Source organism: Poecilia latipinna, unplaced genomic scaffold, assembly GCF_001443285.1.
Source record: "Poecilia latipinna isolate Pla-1442-1.1 unplaced genomic scaffold, P_latipinna-1.0 Scaffold36, whole genome shotgun sequence".
Lineage (NCBI taxonomy): Eukaryota > Metazoa > Chordata > Actinopteri > Cyprinodontiformes > Poeciliidae > Poecilia > Poecilia latipinna.
Window position 1 is genome coordinate 1,091,417 of NW_015112652.1, and position 19,330 is coordinate 1,110,746.

A 19,330-nucleotide genomic window follows, 5' to 3' on the forward strand; every position below is an offset into this window, starting at 1 on the left:
TGGCCACGCCCCCAACTCAATGTTTACGCTCACATGAAAATGTCTGCAAACAGCTGTGCATTCATAAAACCGTACATCTTTGAAAAGCATCAGTAGAGCTTTCTGTACAACCAACAAAACAACATAAAATGGTTTCTGGATGGTACATAAACAGAAAAACATTCGTCTTTTCCAACAGCCATTGTACGGCGGTAAAACCAACCGATTAAACATGATGGAGCTCTGCTTGTATTGCTACATGGGTACAGAAGATTTTTAACAATGAATTGTTTTAAACCAGGCTTCCCTTTCCTTCCACTTCACAGTTATGCATGACTTTGTGCTGGTCTGTCAGACAAAATGCTAACAAAATGTGATTTTCATGCTCAACCCCCATAAATACGATTGCAAGGCACTGCACATTAAAAAGCTTCTAGCTTAAGTGTTTCACTGCTCTTAAGGTCGTCTTGGGTAAGAACATCCTGACTGTGCTGCAACATGAATTAATCATACAACATGCATTTATTTATCAGCGTGCTCTCACATTATGCATTCACATACTCACAAATCACGAAGGCAAAAGCATTCTGCTCACAGGCGAATTTGCAAGAAACATAACGTTGTTCATTACTAACTAATCTCATGATCTTATAATGAGGAAGTCCGACATACGCTAACTTTTACTGAGCGCAGACAGCAGTGGAGAGTGGTTAAAGAGATGTAGAGAGGCAGAAAATGGGAGAACTAACAGGAACCATTACCAACCGCGTATTCTCTGTCCGTCCAATGACATAGAAGCAAGGCTCGCCTAGCTTGGAGTTGGTCATACAGAGAGACAAGCTGGAGAGCTCCACTGAGAGGCAAAGAGAAGAGAGGAAACGAGTGGAAATGAAAGGGACGGCCAAGACATGCACAAGGTGAAGGTGGAGTGGAAATGTCACCAGGAAGAAGGTTTTAATGGAGCAGAAAAGTATAGAAATCAGAGGTGGAAGAGAGAACCAAACAGTGGAAAGGATTTTAGTTAGTCATTAAGATAAGAGAGAGGAATAAAGAAAATAACACCTGGAAGACGCAGATATTAGAACAGGAGTTTCTCGTTATAAACATCTGTCCATTCAGGCACCTAATAAATGTATTTAGGTGCTTTTAATGCAAAAACACTAAATGTTACCAAGTATTTTTGGTCTAGTTTCCAGTGTGAATGTCTTAGTGCGCTTCAAATAAGACTAACTTACAAGTAATTTTTTAACGTTACATTATTCGCATTAACATTATTTAAGTGAATAATTCATTAATATTGATAAAAACGTTCTAGTTCCACTGGTAAATTATTTCACTTATAACATGGGGAAAATCTTTTATAAGTTAAATAATCTGCCAGTGGATCTTTATAAAATCAATATTAATGAATTATTTACTTAAATCAAGCTCCTATATCTTGCTGAAAAGTTACTTGTAAGTTGGTTTCATCTTATTTCAAGTGTTATAAGATATTTGGACAAGAAACTAGACAAAAATGAAAGATAAGATTCTGTATTTTTTCAAGTTTTTATTATGAAAAATCACAAGAATTTGGATTGAAAAGTCAGAACTTTTTTCTTTTCCAAAGAAATAATCTACTAGTGTTTTATCAGTATTATTATTGACTTAAAACAAGCTTCTATATCTTGCTGAAAGTTACTTGTAAGTTAGTTTTGTCAGGTTTGAAGATATTTGCAGTAGAAACTGAACCGAAGATGCTTGTAGAGGTTTTGTATTTGTGCAGGGTTTGAGCTGAAACGCCTCAGGCGGCGCCGTACCGTAATCAGGCACGTAGCCGTTGCCTCTCTTGAGCACCAGGTGGATCCGGTGGCCTCCGCGGCGGATCATCTCCACGGCCTGGCTGTGGGTCATCCCGGTCGTACTGTCCCCGTTGATCTCCACCAGCTGGTCGCTGACCTGCAAGCACACCATCACTTTTCATTTCACTCACAGGAGGAAATAAACAGCGTAAAAGGTGAGCAGGTGTTTCACCTGCAGATCTCCTGATTCATCAAAACTCTCCCTGTTATGATTCTGACGTTAGCGGCTCTGCATCTGAAGCTCCAGGTTTTATATGACAGAATAAACTTTTCAGTACACACTGTACTGTTTAGGATTTATTGCATAGTTATGGCTGCTGTTCAGTCTCTTGAGAAGCTTATGCTGCATTCACAGCAGCAGCCCTGATTAGACAGATTAGTTTGTTTTTCTGCAGAGTTCAGTTCGTTTGCTGAGGCGTGAATTAAACAACGAGCCAAAAAAGAACCGAACTCTGGTCTGCCTAGAAACCCAAGTTTTGGTTCAAATTCATATGTGAACATCAAATGGACCGGAGACAGCACCAAAAGCAGGAAGTGGACCACAGTGCAGGGCATTGTGGGTAAATAACTAGAAGCAGTGGGAGAAATTGGTCATGATCTTTTACCAAAGACTAAGAAATCTTACAACCAGTAAAATTCTTGTTTACATTTTCACAAGGAAGGAAGTGGCGCTCAGTGTCTTCTTCAGTGGTTTTTATGTAATTTCCTTCAGTGGTTCTTGGCGCAGCGCCCCCACAGGCGAGGAGGGGAACAGGTTTTTCAAATGGTTTGGGATGTTTGACTCAGTGCAGTGAAAACGAACATCAGCAGCTGAAAATGTAACAAATGTGGAGATTTCTGTCCCAATTCGAATTGAGTCAATAATTCCTTAATATTGATGAAAAAGTTCTAGTTCCCCTGGTAAATTATTTCACTTATAACGTGAGAAAAATGTATTGCTATACGTGGAATAATCTGCCACTGGAACTGGCATTTTTTTTAGCCAATACTAAGGAATTATCTACTGAAAAGAAGCTCCTTTATCTTGATGACATGTTAGTTATAAGTTAATTTTGTTTTATTTGAAGTTTACTAAGATATGTGCAATAGAAACTAAACCTTGAATACTTTGTAAGATGCTGTTTTTGTTTTTTTTGCAGTGTGGCTTTTTGTTGTCATTTCCTGACATAATGAACAATTTACAGACTCACTTAATATAGCATCGCTAATGTAACAGTAATAATTTATAAATGTTCAATTGTAACACTATAAATGGTAAAATCATTAAAAAAGATGAAGGAAAAATTAAACTTCTCTTTATTTGGCCTTTCTGAGTAAAGCTGCTTCTCCCTGCTGAATAAATTTGCTCAGATTAAAAGTGGGATTGTGTGACGCCACCTGTATCTTCTGGCTGCGTGACGCGGGGCCGCCCTCCATCAGCCCGAGGACGTAGAGGCCCATGTTGTACTCGCTGCCGCCTCGGAGGCTGAAGCCGAAGCCGGACGGCCCGCGGTCCAGGTCGACGCTGTAATACCTGGAGTCACGCTGGCAGGGAGGGAGAAAGGCAACGACGGTCACTCCTGTTTCTGGAAGCACACGGGCCTTCAGGAGAAGCATGTCCTCACCTTTGGGCGTGACCTCTGACCCTTCCTGCTCCTGTGACCGTGGTCGTGGTCGGCGGTTTCTGTGTGATTTGAAGCGTCTGAGGTGGATTAAGGTTTTGGTTAGATAGCTGGCTGAGCGCCGGGCCGGTCGGCTCTGTGCTGTGTTTGCTTACAGGTGCTGGGCCGGGGCACGATGGTGAGGCGCAGCGTGTTCCCGGCTCTGCGGAGAATCTGAGCGAGCTCCCGGTGAGGCAGCGTCACCACCGAGCGGCCCTCGACGGCCTCCAGGCGGTCTCCGGGCCGGATCTGGCCGCTCTTCGCTGCCGGGCTGCCGCGCCGGACTGTGACGAAGCGGTGAGGAAGGAGGGACGCAGCTGGAACAGGAACAAAATCCGTCAGTCAGACCAATCTAAACGGCAAATATCACATTTTATTTCATATTTAAAGGGGACCTACTATGTAAAATTCACATTTTGCACTTTTTTGTTCTTAATTTGGGTCTCAACTGCTTCTAAAAACAGTCCACATAAAACCACTTTACTGTTTTTGGTGTCTAGAAAATGAGCAGCTGGTTTTGCTGCTGTATGCGTTGTACAACGGCTGCTGGAAAAGACAAGTGTTTTGTTGTTTTTGGTGAGGTCAACTGATTAAAAAATATTCTGTGCTTTAATTACACCATGATTAAACAAGATTAATTACTAAGCTTAACTTTGTGAGCTTCAAATGCAAAAATGCCCTTTTTAAAAATGTGTTTAAGAAAATATTTTATCGTTTCACCTTCAGGAAGGTTTAAACAAAATGGAATAAAATTAAAAGAAGTCATTTTATTCCAGTGTAATTTAGAGATGTTAACTCTAAGCCGGTTGTGATTCGGTGGATTTCACCAGTGCACTCAGCAGGCTATACTTAGTGCACACTTATGTTATATTAACATGTTTTAGATTATTAACGTTGAGAGGCCTAGTTGTTCACTTACCCCTGAGAAACCATTTGCTGCATTCTTGTTGGTTGTGCAGGAGGTTCTACTAATGCTTATCAAAGATGTATTATGCTTGATCTGAAAGGAGCTCAAAATAGGCAGAACTGAAATCTCATTTTCTAAGAATGATGTTGAGCCAAAAAGATGTAATGAAGGTGTTTTGTGTGGTGCATAAATCCACCTGAACCTCCTCAATGAAACATAACAGATCACCTTTAAAGTCTAAACCTTAACTAGCATAAAAGTGTTTTATTTTTTTTATTATCGATTCCGTTTAAGAGCAGGAAGATTTACCCCAACAGAGAACATGCTAGATTTGCTCAAACAAGCTGTAATTAAGCGTCAGCTTGTTTTTTGGCTGGGTTAATCCTATAAATTACTTCCAGTGGGAGTTTTTTCTACCCTCTTCGTCTCCTTGAAACACTTCCCCCTTTGTTTCATCCTAATTCACCTTTCTCTGGCGCGCCAGCAACATTTCCCCCCCTCTATTGATTTGCCTTTTACCTCCAGAACAAGGAGTCATGACCAGAAGCCTTCGGGCCAGAACTGATGGTTCTGTCCTAAATCTGTCACGCAACGTCACATTTTGGATTTTTACGCTTAATATTTATACGTCAGTAATTTTCTGCTGTTCTGCAAACTTGCAGGTTGTCTGCATTAGTATGCCACTCATGTCTGAAAGAAATACACTGCAACATTTCTTTTTCTCTGCAAGCAGCTAAGGGGATAGTTCAGGTTTTTTGTTTTTGCAGAGAGGTTCTGTTATAAAACATAAATCTGATTATAACTAAGCTCTCTTAACGTCTTTATTTAGTATAAATCCAGGGGGATTCAGTTAACATCTTCCTGAAACCAACTCCAGTATAAATAATGCTGTGGCTAATTATCCAGTTATTCTTTACCCACTTTGAATTATTGGGTTATTTTATTTTTATTTACATTGATGATGGAGGTAGAAGATGGTAATCCAGTCGTTATTTTCTGGAGTGAAACAGGAAGTGGAACATTTAAAGCTTTTTCATTAAAACAAAGCATATTATATCAAATTAGAGGAATACCATTTGAATGCTGTTTACATCACTGATGATGCTCTGCCTCCCTACTTCCTGTGTGAATAATTACTGGATTCTTTGGAAATGTCCACCTAATTTAACTCTTAAAAAAAACCCAACTTAAAAATCATTAGCAAGCCAAAGATATTAGAATGAAATATAAATATGATTTATTGTTTCATAGACATTCAGGAGTTGTTGGAAACTGGAGCTGATTGAAGAAGGTAGAAATTTGTTTTGGTCTAAGCTAATCTCGGGCTAGCTATTAGCTTTAGCGTCTTTAATCATCCATCCATCCATTTTCTTTACACCCTCGTCCCTTAGTGGAGGTCGGGAGGTGCTGGTGCCTCTCCAGCTAACTTTCCAGGCGAGAGGCGGGGTCACCCTGGACAGGTCGCCAGTCTGTCGCAGCTATCATCTTGACGGCCACATAAAAGCACCAGTGGGCCAGATTTGGCCCTCGGGCCTCGAGTTTGAGACACATGATCTATTTAAATACTTTTTCCTTTGCTGTATGTGGGAACAATGTTGGCAGTCCTCCACTCTGAGCCTCTGCACTGCTCATCGTCATGAGCTGCAATAAATGAAGTAAATAAATAAAGTGTGAGGAAGAGGTCAGAGGTGAGAAGGAGCTGAGTGGGTTGTTGTGATGCGCCGGTTTCAAAGTAAAACACAGAAACCGTTAGCTTCCTCGCTTCGTCTTATCTGAGATCGCTCAGATTTAGGCTCAACGCTGACCAGCGTACGAGTTTGATGAGGAAAAAATACGGAGCAGCCGAGATTTAAATGTTCCTACAATAATCTCCTCCAGCAGATAAGAAGCTGCTGCTTACAGATTTTCTCTGCTCAGATGTGAATCTTCTGGATTTTTTATGCCGGCCCCTCCACCCCCATCCCTGCGTTGAGAGCAAGCTGCGTTTTGGTGACAGCTGGCCCCTCCAGAGTCCTGCCAGTGGCCTTACGTAACCCAGAATAAACATTTTCCATTTAATACCAAAACCCCTCATCGCTCTCTGGGTAAAAACAGCAGGTTTGATTTAAAGTTAGAATGCTCGTTAACAGATTGAACCTGTGACGAGGGGGCGAAGAATATGCCAGAGGAGATGAAGTGCATGTCAGACAGGGACGATGATTCGGTTAAAAGGCAACTCGGAGCCCAGAAACATCTCCAATCTGGACGTAATCTGGGTGACCCAGGCAGAAACGGCAATCAGGTCAGATCAAAGCCAAGGCAGCTTTGGACATAGTCTTCTTATCATGCATAATACATCAGCAAACAGATGAATACACATGCACACGGCACCATTGTACAGACACACACACACATGCCCGGAGTCCGGGACGAACACATTTGGTCACAGATGTGGGAGAACAGACACAGCTGCATGCGAACGCACAGATTGTTTTTTTTTATCCTGTGGGGTCTTTCCCTCGTGGCTCTCTGTCTCCACCGTAATCCCACTGCGGTACATCCTGCAGCCACCATTCATGAAAGGTAACAGCCCCCCTGTCATCACCAAGCCCCCCCTCTGCGGCTCGGATGCGGACGTAGCCGGCACCGAGCGTCGGCTGGTTCTCCTCGAAACGCAGCTGAAATTCTTTCTAATCGTCTTTCTGACGGCTCAAAAATCACAGATAATCTCAACATGCAAAAGTGCACTTCTGCAGCAGCAGCACCTGAGACATGTGACCAACTTTCACACAAGCAAACTTCAGGACATGCAAACATGAAGGGATTAAAAATATTTACGTTTGGACTCCTTTACAGTTTTCAAAGCAGACTGTAGTCTCTCCAGCATGGCTCTTTGATTAGCTAATGCAACAAAAAGAAAAAGGAAAAGAAAGAAAACAACAACAAAAAAATGTCCTTTAGTCCAAGTCCAGCAGGTTGAAGGCTTCACCTGCAACAGGAGCTAAAACACAGGCTGGCCGTCCCCCTCTTTGCTCCGCAGCGAGGGAAATGTTCAGCATTTCCCTGAAGCATTCAGAGGTGGTGGAGAGAGCAGAGAGGTATGAGGGAGGGGGAGAGTTTTAATCTCCTGGAAAACCAGACTGGACGCTTTTACTGCAGAGTGAAAAGGGGGGTGAGAGACGGAGGGTGGGCGGGAGCTTATGAGACGAGCGGCGGCGAGGGAGAGAAAGACGGGACAGACGGAAAAGAGAGAGAGAGTGAGACGGGGTCGGAGGGGACTTCTTGACAAGATAAGACGACATGGGTTTTATCGGCGTGAAAACACGCACGTGTTTGTGTTCGACCATAAAGCGGTTTTATCTGCATCCCAGAGAGGAGGAGAGGCTTATGCATCGTTGGGGATGCTGCGTTTCACCTGCTGTAGACGCAATAAACACCAAACCGAGAGGCGATAAGAGCAGTTCAGTTCCCAGAGAGGACATAAATAACCCTCCACGCTCTGTTGCAACAAAAGAAAAGGCTCTGCAGGAAACGGTTATGATTGAGTGGATTAAAAGTTTATGAAAAACCAATCCACTAATTTCTGGACGCCTCTTATTCTGTTAAAAACAAACAGATTTAAAGATTCTGTATCTCTTCAATGCAAAAACACAAAATTTTCCCAAGTGTTTTTGGTTTAGTTTCTAATATCTTGATACACTTGAAATAAGACAAATGTAACTTTTCAGCGACTAGTTCAAATGGTGGATTATTTCACTTATAACATGGAAAAAATATCGTTACAAGCTGAATAATCAGCCGTTGGAACAAGAAATTTTTCATCAATATTAAGAAATTACTCACTTAAAAAAAGCTCCTAAATCTCAATGAAAGCTACTTTTGTCTTATTTCAAGTGCACTAAGACACAGAAACACCTGGTAATATTTTGTGTTTCTGCAGAGTGACCAGTCCTTCACCGGAGTCTCTGGGGTCCAATTAGCTCTAAGTGCTGCAGAGCTTGAAGGACCTGAACTCTCCAGCAAAGAGCCTTGAACTGAAAAGCGCCAGACGACGAAGGTAAAAACTGAACAAAGATGTGTTTTAAACGACCAGAACCAGGAGATTTAAAAAGCACTTTGTAATAAACCAACCTGAAAGACCGAATGCAAAGCAAATTGTTTGAAATTGCAAGGTGAACAAATGCATCAGAAAAATGTAGATGAGGCATTGTGACTCATTCAGTGGCTTGTGGCCACGCCAAGCAGTTTTAATGTGCAATTACCTAATGGTGCTTCTTAGCACAAGGGCATCCAAATAAAACCCGTTGCTTTGGGCAGGTCACCAACTGTTAGTGCTTTTCAGAAGTTCTGATATTTTACGGGTGATGCCGGTTCTTACCTCTTCCGTTCTCCAAGTCCTGAGAGGCAATCACAAACCCGAATCCCTCCCCGGGCTTTCTCCTCAGTTCCACATCGAACCCTCTGAAGCGCCGCGTCCGCTCGCCCTTCCGCTTCTCCAGGCTCGCTTCAGGAACCGACACGCCGCCGCCGCCGGCCTCGTCCTCCAGGCCGATGTCGATCCAGTCTTTGGGCTCCATGGTCAGGGTCACTGGAATCGACTCCAGGAAACTGGTGCTCTGGATCAGAGAGGAGCTGCTGAGGAGCGGGGAGGGAGGGTTGCTGGTGGCGCTGCGGGGAACGGGCAGCGCCTCGGGGAGCAACGACGAATTGTCCGCGTCAACGGGAGGAGGAGGGGGGCGCAGCAGAGGCGGAGGGAGTCTCCGGACCGAGCCGGGAGAAACCGATAAGTGATAGGTGCCTAAAAGACGAGAGAAACCGGATATAAACACTGAGCATTAGCTGGTTAGCAGCTGGGTTTCCACTGGAGTTACATGTTAAATAGCTTTGTGATAAACCAGGAGAGTCCAAACGTTTTGAGCCAAGGGCCAAAATCCCCAAGCTGAAAATATTCAGGGGCCAAAAGTTTAATTTTCCCCACCAAAAACACTTAAAAACACAAAAAATGTATTGTGAATTGTTTCTCTTTTACCTGAACAATAAATAAAACAGTTAATATTTTATCAAATATTTTATAATTTGATAAAATTATTAAACATTTTAATAATTCCATCCAATTATTGTTAATATATTAATATTAATACATATTGATTTTTTATCAATATTTTTTAAAAGAAAAATTATTAATATTTTTTACCTTAATGTTTACAGTTATGTAACTTTTTGGAGTAATTATTTTTAATTTTTTAAGTCTACAAAATTTATTTACTTTAATCTTTTACAACTTTTGCTGTTTTTAGCCAAATGTAATACATGGGTGTGCCAAAGTCTGTTTTTGAGTGAAAACATGCTGGATGTTTGTGGCACGACTAATAACATAACAATAATTTTAAAAAGGCTAACTCAAGAAAAATTATTTGTGTTGAACGTTTAAGGTGATACAAACTTGCCATGGAAAATATAATCCTAAAAAATGTACAAAAAATGTTGCAAGGCCAAATTTGTCCCATTCTTGAATTGAAGTCACAAAATTAATACAAGGGCCACAAAAGGCCCCCGGGCCGCACTTTGAACACCCCTGCAATAAAAGATAAAATTGTTGTTTTGAGACTATTTTCAAGATACAATGGTGATGGCATATTAATGGAAGAACGCATTCTCAAAGATCAATAAACTTTAAATTCTAATGATCATTTAACACTGGAACTGGAAGACATGTTAAATATCCAAAATAAATAAAACAACAAATAGAAATTTATTATGATGATCTGTAGGCAAAATGGTGTTTTTGTCACTCGCGGTATAAAGACAAACTTTTTATCACATTTGTAATGGAAACACAGACTCCAGATGGGTTGAGAGTATTTTACCTCCTCTGTAAACCAGCAGAATAACTTCTCCCAGTTTTGTGTGTTCCTGCAGGATTGTCTGAATCTATAAAAAAAGGAAAAGTTGGGGTTATTTTTTGGAGTCAAACTGAAACACATTGTTAAGCAAAGCTTCAAGAGTTAAAGTTAGGGCTGGACAGTAAATCAATAAAATATATTGTGATGTACATGTGATCAATATCAATAGATACTACGTCTGATAGAATCTTCAATAGTTACTCTCTCTAGTTCTGCCAGATAAGCATGGCTGAACTGCAAAACCACAAAATTTTACAAAGTACTTTTGGTCTAGTTTGTAGTGCAAATACCTTTTTACAGTTGAAATGAGACAAAACTAACTTACAAGTAACTTTTCAACAAGATGTTGGAGTTTGATTTAAGTCAATAATTCCTTAATATTGATGAAAAAGTATCAGTTCCACTGAAAGTTTATTTAACTTATAACAAGACATTTTTCCCATGTTATAAGTGAATTAATCTGCCAGGGGAACTGGCACTTTTTCATTAATATTAAAGAATTATTGACTTAAATCAAGCTCCAACATCTTGTTTAAAAGTTACTTGTAAGTTAGTTTTGTCTTATTTCAACTGTACAACGATATTTGTACTAGAAACTGGATCAAAATACTGTATTTTGTGTTTTTCCAGTGTGGTGGAATCAACTGACTCGCTCCAACTTCGGTTACCTAGCAACAACATGCTGGGGAGCAAGCAGTTCCAAGTTCCCCCAACTACGGTTACCTAGCAACAGCCCGTTGAGTAACTTGTAGCAGTTTCAGACTCACTGTGCCTCATAACTGCTTAAACATTAAAAGTTTAGAGGAGGAATTAGAACCAAGTTTAAAGCAGAAACTGAATAAATAATTATTACTACTGACTGATATGAAACCCTGATGTTGCGATACATTTTTCAGTCATACTGTCCAGCCCTTGTTGAAATAATCTAAGTTGACTCTTTAATTTATCACCTGAGTGAGGCTGAGGCTCTGCACATCAGCTCCATTGATCTTGACCACAGCGTCCCCTGGCTGCAGGGAGTTGCACTGCTTTCTGTCAAAGACTCTCTCCACCACGGTCAACCTGCCTCCAGAACCACCAGCCATCAGGCTGAACCCGAGGCCCCGGTCTCCTTCGGTTTGCGCCAAGGCCACTGGAACGAGTTCCCCTCCGGTGAATCCCCCGAACCCGCTGCCCACACTCATCGCGCCAGGAGAGGAAACGCTGCTGGGGCTGGCAGTGGGGCTGGTGTTGCCATGGAAACCGTTGACGCCGTGGTGGTGTGGGCTTTCTCTGGTGGGCGGTGGTCTGAGAAGGGAGGTCTGCGGTCTGAAAAGGTGGGTGTGAGCGCTGCGGGGCCCGCCGGAGGAAGACGACGGTCTCCGCGGCGACTCGGGGAGTGGCAGCCTGGTCCCCGGCATGGTGCAGGTGGACAAGTCGCTTTCGGATGACTTTGACGTTCCATAACGTAAATGATGCTGCGGTGTCGTCAGGGAGTTATTGTTGTGATTTCGTATCATTGACGCCCTGAGGAGAAAGAGAAGCAGGCAAACATTGAACTACACCTTACTTAAAAAAAAAAACACATGCAAACTCTTAGAGTCAAAAAATGTATTAATCAGTTCTAAATCAAGCAGCACAAAAAACAACTGATAATGTAACTTACAATAAACAAACTAGTTTGACTGAGTCGTTGACCTCCCTCTTTGTCCCAATTCTTTTTATGAAGGTTTTATTGGCTCTAGTGGCCTTTATTTGAGAGAGGACAGACAGGAAAGTGGGAAATGAGAGAGGAGGAAGACGTGCAGCAAGCAAAGGTTATCAGTCTGGGACTTGAACCTGTGACTAACACCTCCATATGTGGGCTGTGCTTTACGCCTGCTCCACTGCAGCAACCCTCTCTCCCACTTCACAGAATTATTAATTACATCAAATATTTTAAACTCATGATGTATTAAAAAATATTCTGTAAAGATGAAATCACTCTCGCTGTCGGCCATTACTGACATTTCCAGGTGTCACTGGTGTGTCAGTTTTACAGGAATACCAGAAACACAAAACAAAGGTTCAGGCTTTGGACTTTTGAATGTAGAAAAAATGCAACTAATTGATTAATGGTCCAAAAACAAACAAAAAAACAAACAAATATCAAGTTAGTTTAATGTAGCCTGGTTTAAGATAAAATGATACATAAATATTCTGGTGTTCTGCGCTCCTGGTAACACTGAGATTATCTCTTTATTATGAGTCAGATTAGATAAATTACTGCCTCCAGCATATAAAAAAACCTCAAGTAAAGCATTTGTACTCGGATGCATGAAGTATTGAGCCAAATGCACCATCATCAAAAACTTACTTTTTCTAAATTAATCCAACTCAAGTAGAGGGAGTTGGAAATACCAAGTAACTTACTAAAACTGATTTAAATCAACTTCCCATCTTCAAATAAATATTGTTTTGCATTTACAGTGTAATCTCTGCGTCTGAAAAGGTGAAGTTCGGGTTCTTACCTGTGTGAACCGACCGCAGAAACAACCTCACTGTCGCTCTGGCTGGCCAGCGTCGGGTCCAGCGACTGCAGCCTGGCTACGCTCCTGTGTGACCGCGGAGGCCGCACTGGGGAGAACGGCGCAGCGTTGCTCACGCTGGAGCGCCTGTACGGCGGCGGCAGTCTGGACGCGTAAGACGTGGCGTTTCCGTTGGCATCCAGGGTCACGCCGTGCTCCACGTAGCCTCTGTCGCTGTGGTAGCCGTTAAAGAGCTGGCTCTGCGGTGAAGGAGTTGAAAGGCGAGGTAGCTGGTGAAGAGGTTGCGGTTGGGTGGTGGTAGGCGCGACATGGTGGTCCTCGGCGTCCAGTAACCTTGGCAACGGCTGCTTGGGGCGACCGTCCGGGTTGTAGAGCATTGGATACCCCCTTCTCACCTCGATGTCTATGCTGTGGCCCACAGGCACTGACTTGAGCATCTCTACCGCCTCTTTGTGAGACATTCCCAACACACAAGCATCGTTGATGTACACGAGTATGTCCGCTGATGAAGTCAAAACAACGCACAGGTTAAATACAACAGACATCATATTTTTGATTTTATGTAATGTTTTGGGGAAATTTTGAAATGTCATTGTTACCGTATCTTCTAAAGGGTTATTGTGTAATGCATACCAGCATCTCCTTTACAGAGAGAGCAGCAGTACTTCAACATATTTTCACTTTAGTAAAATATGTTGAAGTACCGAGTAACTGATCAAAAATATCAATCATTTAAGATTTAAAAACTACATAATCAGACAGAATAATATGAAAACTTATGTGGAAAGTTATTTGGAGGACCCAAAAGAAAATTATTCAAATTAACAACATAATTACAATATAACATCAGGCAAATGAAAATATTTTCAAATACTTTCAATACAAAGCTTATGAGAATAACATAAAATGCAGGTGCCTGTCTGTGTTTGGTGAGGAAGTATCCAAACATTTTACTAAAGAGTAGCAATACTTCATGATAACATTATTCAAGTAAAAGTAAGAAATACAGCATAATAAAAAAAAAGTTTTTTTTGTTATTTTTTTCTTCAAAAAGTTACTGAAGTAAATGTAACTTGTTACTATCCAACTCTGGTCTTTTGTAGGCAAAAGAGTAAACAAATAAAATTGTGAAAAGAACTAAATTGCTGTTTATGTCGCAAATATATCCTAAAAATAGCATGAACTTATTGACGGTTAGCCTAGAAAGACAGCTAATAGTAGCTTAAGAGTCACGTTTTAAATTCTTTACTTTTGACCAGTACCACTGGTGTCTTCAAGGTTTTCATCAGACATTCAGTTTATTTCAAAGGAACTAAAATGCTGAAAGGTGAGCGCTGTCTGAGAAGCTGAAAGGTGCAACAACATCTCCAAACAGTTTCATGTTTCCATGACAACCATCTGCAGTACCGCTGAGAGGTTTCAGGTTCATGGGACGGTCGGCACTCTCCTAGGACATGAATACAAGGGGAGGAAGTGCTGCACCCATTTACCTGAGAACTAGTGGGACAGTAAAACTAGAACCAAGGAAACCATCCAGAACCATTTTGGCTGAACTTCCGGGTCGAGGTGCTTTACTTTCTGACTGCAGGATCTTCAACATTTCTGACATAAAATCAAAGTAAATGCTGCCAGATGTAGACTTCTGTTGTTGGATATCATGCCTGCATTAAGGATCTCATCCGTTTGTGCATACTGTGTACAGCTCCGTTGTTTGTCAAGTGAATCAATAATCAATAGCCAAGTCTGATTTGTGCCCAACATTGAACATGCAAAGTGCAGAGACATTCGTCTCTGTGTTTGCTTATAAAATTCATCTGTGCTTCTGTGCGCTTGCGGACTAATCCGAAAAAGTAATCTGGCTAAAGCAGCCTATTTAACAGATATGAACTAGATCAGCCTGTGCTCTGGCCTCCTGGAGCGGTAATAGCTGCCTCTGTGAGAATTTGCGTGACAGTCTGTAAACAGGATGTGCGCCACTGTATTTGCAAGTGTTATGATAGCAAGATTACGGATTACTAGCCACCAGGATTAAAGGGTTTTATCTACACTTTCTCTTGTATGTAAAAATAAAGATGTGGAGCTGCAGGTGAGGAAAAGATGTACAAACACTTTAATTACAGACTGATCCATAACAGAAAATACGTTTGATTAAATGTATAATGATTTCAATGACTCCAGAACCGCACAGCATTCTGGGGGATGTAGGCAGAAGGAAAACTTTAGCCGCTCAACGTCAGCTAAGCAAGGTTTTTGGAATCAATTCACTCTCTCACTCGCGTTCTGGTTACCTAGCAACTCACTCGTTCTGTGGTTACCTAGCAACGATCTCCTGAGTAACTTGTGCAGCAGCAGTTTAAGGTTTTCCTATCGTGCCTCATAACTGCTTAAGAATAAGAAAAAACGGCGTGGAGTGAAAGCAAAAAATGAGTAGAACATCTCAAAAGGAGTTTGCGGATATTTCAGATATTTCAACACAAAACTAAATCATAATTATCGATATCGACTGATATGAAAGCCTAATATCGTGATACGTTTTTCAAGCATGTCGTCCTGCCCTACTGTTAATTCAAATACACCAAAAGATTTCCATGACTTCAGTAAAAATAGCTACAGTCTGCAGATATGCCAATTCAATAGCTTTCACAAAACAAATAATATTTCTCAAATATCGTAAGTTCATGCTCATCACACTCTTCAGTGTGGATGATGTTACAGAATAAAAAACCCCTCAAAGTTATCTAGGTTCAAATTCACTGAGCTGTTATTAAAAAAAGCCAGAGAATTAAGGAAAATTGTATTTTCTATGACATGTTGACATATGTCTACAGTTTGTACAAGCTGTAAAAGAGCGAGAGAGAGCAAGACTTTCGCAGATACCAAGAAGACGATGTGTTGCAAAGATGATTTGTTTTTTTCTTTTTCAGCTCTTTATGTCTTTCTGTAATTGAACATGCTGGGATTCAAATTGCTGGTAGGTTTTTGTAGATCTCAGTAGTAAACAAATCAAAATTTTCTACAAGCTAAATGCTATAACTGTACTAGTTGCTAACATAAGAAGCTAAAGATGCTTTTGTGTTAACAAATACAAGCAAAAACCTCTTTTACAGTGATTGAAAAAATAAAATTTGGAACTCACAACTAAATAGGTAAGATTATTTTCATTTCTAAAGTTTTTACCTGTCTTAAGAGTGGAGGGGCCACTTGCCGTCACACTGTAGACCTGGAGAAACTCTCTTGGACGGCTGCCTCCGACTATGTTGAAACCAAACCCTCTGGAGCCCTTGATCAAGTGTGCATGGACAGGGAAACCCCTGAGATCCTCAGGCAGGTCAGTGAACCCTGATGATCAACAAAGTAAAGAGAAAAACTCAAAAACGAGACAGAGATTGATTAATGAGAGAATCGCACCAGAAAGGACAAAAAAAAAAGTGGAAACAGTCCAAGGTTTTCATGCTCAACTAAATGCTTGGAAGTGGCAGGTTTTAGTAGGGAGGAAAAAAGGAGTTTAACAGTACGAACCAATCGCCAGATGGCTTTTAACAAAATGCTACACAACCCAAACCATATGGTGGAGAGATTGCTTTAAAAGCAGAATCCATTACTGACTGTCTGCTAAGTTAAATTTGGCAACATAATCCATTTGCTTGACCAAGCTCTGCAGAGTCATGTAGGTCATTTTTAAATTTATCTTTAAATGTTACATCACATCAGAAAAATCTGCAAAACGTGTTTTAGATTGAGCGTATTCCCCTGGTTCATCTCTTATAATGTAAGCATGTGTTATAATGTAGACATGCATGATATTATAGCAGCAGATAATAAAAGTCATCAAAATCCCTTTAAAATGCAGACCAAAATGAATGCAATATTGCCTTCTGCTGGTAAAGAAAGGGCATTACACCTGACTGAGCAGCTGGAAGCAAAGCGATGCATTTGAATCTGTTCCTTTATTTAATGTTGCTGTGATCACAGACAGACATCATGAATTATATTTTTATTTGAAACGGGCAGATTACATGGATGCCAGTCACATGTTCTCCCCATGTTGACCCTGCCAGCCTGTGCAGCAGGTCTGGCTGCTTTCCAGCAGCTCAGAGCTTTAGGCGTTAATCACTTACATGCCACTGTTCGGCCAAAAGCTCATTCTATCTCATTTGACTCTAACAAGCCTGCTGTGTCTGCGGCTTCCGTGCATGACAAATTTGTGGCCTCATTTAGCATGTTCAACTGTTAAATATGTTGCTCATGTGCTGATAATTGCATGGTGGGAGAGAAGGGGCAGGAAAGGAAAACAAAGAAGAAACAAAGACGCTCACATTCATTTTTGTAGTTGGTCTCTCTGCTTGAGGGACGAGGGCCCAGCCAGCTGGTCCTCCTCGGGCTGCGCCTTGGGTAGGAAAACGGGCACAAGAAGAGCCACCAGAGTCAGTCAAATTATGGTACTGAATAAATGACAAAAATAGTGTTTACCTGGCAAAAATGCACAATGCATTTTAATTAACATGAGTTACAACAACATTTAATTTGTAACTGGGATCAATAAAATATTTTTGAATTTAAGTCAAAGACGGGATGGACAATATGGCTGAAAAACGTATCACGATATAAATGTTTCACATCAATTTACATTGATAATTATTGATTAGTTTTTTGGTTTTAAACACCTGAAATACTGCCAAACTATTGATGTGATCTTTCCTGTTTCATCCACAGTTTTCACTCCACAATTTATTTATTTTTTTAAGGAGTTATGAGGAGGGAAAGTGCAGAACTTTAAACTGCTGCTGTGGCAGTTACTCCACAGGTTGTTGCTAAGTAACCAAAGAGTGAGTGGGTTGCTAGGTAACCAAAAAATGAGTGAGTTAGTTGATGCCAATCTCTCGCAGTTATTGGGCACGAGGAGAAACATTCATCTAATCGTAATCACAAAAGCACAAATACTCAAATATATGAACTGGTAGGAAACTTGAGGTTAAAAGCCATGTACTGAAAAAAAACACAAAAAAATGAAAATAAAGAAAATAAGACACATGTAAGAATATGAGTTCCTTGTTATAAAATACATCTGTCCATTTATGCAAATAACATTTTGTAGTTTACTGCTTTCACTGCAAAAATGTAAAATCTTACCAAGTATTCTTGGTCTAGTTTATAGTGCAAATATCTTTGTACTGTTGTAATAAAACAAAATTAACTTGCAAGTGACTTTTTAGCAAGATAGAGTTTATTTTAAGTGAATAATTCTTTCATATGTATGAATATATACTAGTTCTACTGGCATATTATTTGACTGATAATATGGAAAACTTGTTGCATTGATGATAATTTTCTGAGAAAATTATAATCTGGTACCAGTGGTACCGTATGGGGAGGACAACAGAACCCATTTTCACCAGAATCAACAAACAGGTCCTTCAGTTTGCACAACTATCCCACACAAAACTTTAGCATCCACAGCCATCAGCTAGCAAAATTACAATATAATTGTTATTTTTCATGCCGTTATTGACTACATTTCACTCCATGGAACTACAGTGAGTCATACTCCAGCTACTCATGGAAAACTAAAAAAAAAAAAAACTGAAATCCTTTCGTTCCTAGACCCCTAAACTTTAATTTAGATAATATTTTACCTTTTTTTACACTCCAAATGCATCTGTGTTCTGATTTTATAATAATTAATTGAAGTCATATGTTTCCATTCTACTTTACTGCTGCTAAACCAAAACAAAACTACTTTGATTCAGAAATGAAAGACAACAGCACTACCTCTAGCTAACAGCTGGCTAAAATGCTAATGGTAAAAAAAAAACCATCTAAATACTAACTACTTGAACTTACTTGGCTTTAAGAATTTCTGAGAGAAAAAAAGACACTAATATGCAGCCACTCCCTTTTCCTTCGTGATTCACCCACGGCTCCATTGGATCAGCCAAATGGTCCATGGCTATCAACCCAGCTGCATGCACAGGGCACCAGAAGAGAGGAAGGATGCTGTGTTTCTAATGACCAGGAAGACAACAGGATGTGTGCAAGTTTGTGTGTGAAAGCGGTTTTATATCTTGGTAGGAACAAACTTACAGAGGATTTGCTATAAATTTGGAAAAACAAATTGCATTTGTAACAAATTTGAAGAAATGGAAGGTGTGAAGGTTAGTATTTGGGTAAAATTTGATTATTCTGGTTCAAGGTTAGGATTAAGCATTCACTTTTGATGGTAAATGATTGGAATAAGGGAAAGCGTGACAAGAAAGCAGCCTCAGTGCGTTTTAAAAACAAATGGGTGGCTATTCATGTATATAATATATTCAAAAATACACAAGACTTTATTTTAAAAAGCTGTGATGTAACATTCCTGCATAGCATGCTAAATGCTGTGTTCACTACTGGAGGGCATGTTAATTCAGTGTTTTTCACATCGTTCCATTATTAATCATGTTAGCATTGCATTATCATCTCTGTGTGGATTTAAGGGAGATTTTCATAGTCCAACATTTTCAGTATTTAAGACGTGAAATTTATGTTTACATACTCTCTAGTTTTATTCGTTCTTATATGTTTGTGTTATTTGACT

The 19,330-nt window shown here is 40.4% G+C and overlaps 1 protein-coding gene across 9 annotated transcripts in view; it reads right to left on the bottom strand.

Annotated features, from left to right (window-relative positions):
* The window catches only part of magixb (MAGI family member, X-linked b), a 79,302-nt gene that overhangs the window by 5,768 nt on the left and 54,204 nt on the right, over positions 1-19,330 (bottom strand). For 4 of the 9 annotated variants that reach the window (XM_015044186.1, XM_015044158.1, XM_015044176.1 and 1 more), the window contains 11 exons: positions 17,073-17,143; positions 15,934-16,095; positions 12,739-13,258; positions 11,200-11,755; positions 10,214-10,277; positions 8,725-9,144; positions 7,185-7,247; positions 3,577-3,777; positions 3,425-3,501; positions 3,198-3,344; positions 1,779-1,917 (listed from right to left, as the gene is read on the bottom strand). In XM_015044186.1, coding sequence (XP_014899672.1) covers positions 1,779-1,917; positions 3,198-3,344; positions 3,425-3,501; positions 3,577-3,777; positions 7,185-7,247; positions 8,725-9,144; positions 10,214-10,277; positions 11,200-11,755; positions 12,739-13,258; positions 15,934-16,095; positions 17,073-17,143 — 2,420 coding nt within the window. Of the gene's footprint in view, positions 1-728; positions 833-1,778; positions 1,918-3,197; positions 3,345-3,424; positions 3,502-3,576; positions 3,778-7,184; positions 7,248-8,724; positions 9,145-10,213; positions 10,278-11,199; positions 11,756-12,738; positions 13,259-15,933; positions 16,096-17,072; positions 17,144-18,597; positions 18,716-19,330 lie in introns of all 9 variants that reach the window. The other 5 variants (XM_015044166.1, XM_015044224.1, XM_015044215.1 and 2 more) reach the window with 4 other exon arrangements.